General features: G+C 58.6%; 1 protein-coding gene across 1 annotated transcript in view; it reads right to left on the bottom strand.

The window, feature by feature from the left end:
• The window catches only part of ACA1_322770 (GTPaseactivator protein for Ras-like GTPase), a gene marked incomplete at both ends in the record, with an annotated part of 5578 nt that extends 3198 nt beyond the window's left edge, over window positions 1-2380 (bottom strand). Inside the window, 13 exons of the mRNA XM_004349515.1 lie at window positions 39-224; window positions 305-412; window positions 533-592; window positions 688-809; window positions 879-984; window positions 1040-1101; window positions 1206-1288; window positions 1360-1422; window positions 1487-1602; window positions 1725-1795; window positions 1896-1948; window positions 2017-2132; window positions 2279-2380. Of these exons, the coding sequence (XP_004349565.1) occupies window positions 39-224; window positions 305-412; window positions 533-592; window positions 688-809; window positions 879-984; window positions 1040-1101; window positions 1206-1288; window positions 1360-1422; window positions 1487-1602; window positions 1725-1795; window positions 1896-1948; window positions 2017-2132; window positions 2279-2380 (1248 nt within the window). The remainder of the gene's footprint in view (window positions 1-38; window positions 225-304; window positions 413-532; window positions 593-687; window positions 810-878; window positions 985-1039; window positions 1102-1205; window positions 1289-1359; window positions 1423-1486; window positions 1603-1724; window positions 1796-1895; window positions 1949-2016; window positions 2133-2278) is intronic.
• Between the last annotated feature and the right edge of the window lie 69 nt (window positions 2381-2449).

Below are 2449 nucleotides of genomic sequence, written 5' to 3' on the forward strand. Positions count from 1 at the left end.
TGAGTCATGGTGTCGACGACGCGGGCGCACCGGAGCACGGAGTGGCCGATGCTGCCGGAGAGAGAGCGGCGGAGCTTTTTGGCTGAGTCGGCGGATGGGGCCGGGGTGGTCGGCTGGTCCTCGCACCCGCGGAGGAGGCAGTCCTCGAGGACGAGGAACGCGTGGAGTGTGCTCATGTCCGCCGGCACCGTCGCCTGGGCCTTGATACACAGCACCTTCTTGCCCTGCACCATAGCTTCCGCGTGAGTGCGGTGGTGTGCGTGTGTGTGTGCGTGTGCGGTGGTTCGTGTGTGCGTGTCTTGACCTGAGCTTTCTTTCTGATGAAAGTGGAGACGCCGTTCTTCTTCTTGAGCAGTTTCCAGTCCGGGCTCGCCACGGCAATCTCCATTCGCTTCACCTGATCCCGGCAGCTCTATATATCCAGCGAGGGCAGATTGAATTCATCAACACCAGAGCACACGCACGTGCGCCGCACACGAACACGCATCACCGCACACGCACGTGCGCATACAACACACAATGAAAGTCGTACGCGTGCGATGAGCGTGAGGTCGTCCGGGAGGAAACCGTAGATCTGGTCATCGGCCACGCACTGCGCAGCGAAAGGTGGCCACCAAGTGAGCGAGTGAGTGCGTGAGTGCTTGCGCGAGTCAGCCGACACGATCAACACACGACCGTGGCCTATACCTGTGCGAGGTAGTCGAGCAGCTCGTGCAGCGCATTCTGCTGGTCGGGTTTCCCCGCCGGCGCCTGATGTTGATGCTCGACCGCTGCTTCCAACTCGCCGGAGCGTTCGCCGTCCCTCTCCGCTGGAGATTGCGCGGATAAGTGAATTAGTTCAGTGTGGCCACACCAAAAGATAGGAATGGCACGCATACGCTGGTCTTCGACGATGGCCAGCGTGATTCGCTCGACGACGCGCGAGTTGGTTTCCACGAAATGGGCCAGCGCGGCGGATTCGCCCACAGCAACCGTGCCGTTCGCCTGCCACGCACGCCGACTGAGTCAACACCGGACGCGCGCGCAACTCCGTACGTACCAGGGAGGTCAGCAATTTGGAGATCAAGATGAGTGTCCGCATTGCGTTGCCGGTGGGCGCCTCTGAAGGTTGCCAAGAGAACGGAGAGAAGAGAGAAGAGATTGCGTTGTCTACTTATGGACGCTTCGCTCTTTGGAGGGGGGCAGATAAAGGGAAGGTCGGGTACCGGGGAGGAGATGGAAGCGGTGGGGACAGACGATGGCCGGGCAGATGAAGCGGAGAAACAGAATGCTGCCCACGATGCTCTCCCTACCCACCAACAGTCACCTCATGACACACGATACACACACGACACACACACGACACACGCGGCATGGTACCCCATCTCTGGGAAGTGCTGTCCGACCTCGTGCCGCACGATGGAGAAGCCCCAACGCAGCAGCCTGCGAGAAATTGCGTTAGAATCCCCAAGGACGACCTGAAGCGGGGGGGGGGCGCGAAAGGTACGGGGGTAGCAGGTGGATGGAGGCGAAGAGGAGCGAGAGGAGCGATTCGGTCTTCTCGACCAGCGCTCGGCAGTTCATCTCAGCGTCCACTCCCGGGCTCACTTTGCGTGGATCCGTCTGCACCCACCCACGTGTCGTGTTGTGTGCATCGTGTGGCGTGTGGTGTGTTGTGCATGTCGTGTGTGTTGTGTTAATTCGATCAGCCCAGTCGGTCGGTGGAGAGGGACTCAAGTGCGCACCTCGAGACTGAGGTTCAATTCCTGAACGTCGCGAATGAGAACCAAGACGGTCCGCTCCAGAAACTCGATGCCTATCCCACGAACATTTTAGGTACATTTAATTGGGAATTAAATGTAATTCATTTGTTTAAAATATAAACAGATATACATAAAAAATGAGTGCGGTCGTACCACGGCCGGTGAAGGCATTCAACGACAGCAGCTTCATCGACAGAGACTCTTCTCTACACAGGCGTGAAAGTGGTAAGTGGTACGTGCATTAATAATGAAAACAAATGAAAACAAATGATACCTGAAGATGGTGTCGGGGTTGGCGGCCTTGGTCACCTCCTCGGACACGACCCATTGCAGCAGATCCCGCTCCCGGTCGTGGGCCTTGAAGAACCGCAGCAGCAACCTGGCCAGCGACTGTCGCAGTGTTCTTAGTTCGGTACCGCTCCCGCCAACCAAAAAACGGAGCCGGCACACCACGTGGGCCGGGACCAAGCTCACTTCGAAGAGAAAGCGAAAACGAAGGGTTGGTGTGGGGGTGAGAGTGTGGGGGGGGGGCTCACCTCCGTGGTGCGCTCGTTGAGGGTGTGCTTGTGGATAGTCCGCACCAACTCGAAGCCGGGGGCCAGCAGACGCTGTGTTGCGTGGTCGTTACGGCTCCAAACGTGCGGAGAAAGAACGAAAAAGAGGAGGAAGGGGGGGGGGGGCAAGTGACGGTACCCGGCACCACTCGT

The sequence above is a fragment of the Acanthamoeba castellanii genome, assembly GCF_000313135.1.
Source record: "Acanthamoeba castellanii str. Neff unplaced genomic scaffold scf7180000084466, whole genome shotgun sequence".
Lineage (NCBI taxonomy): Eukaryota > Discosea > Longamoebia > Acanthamoebidae > Acanthamoeba > Acanthamoeba castellanii.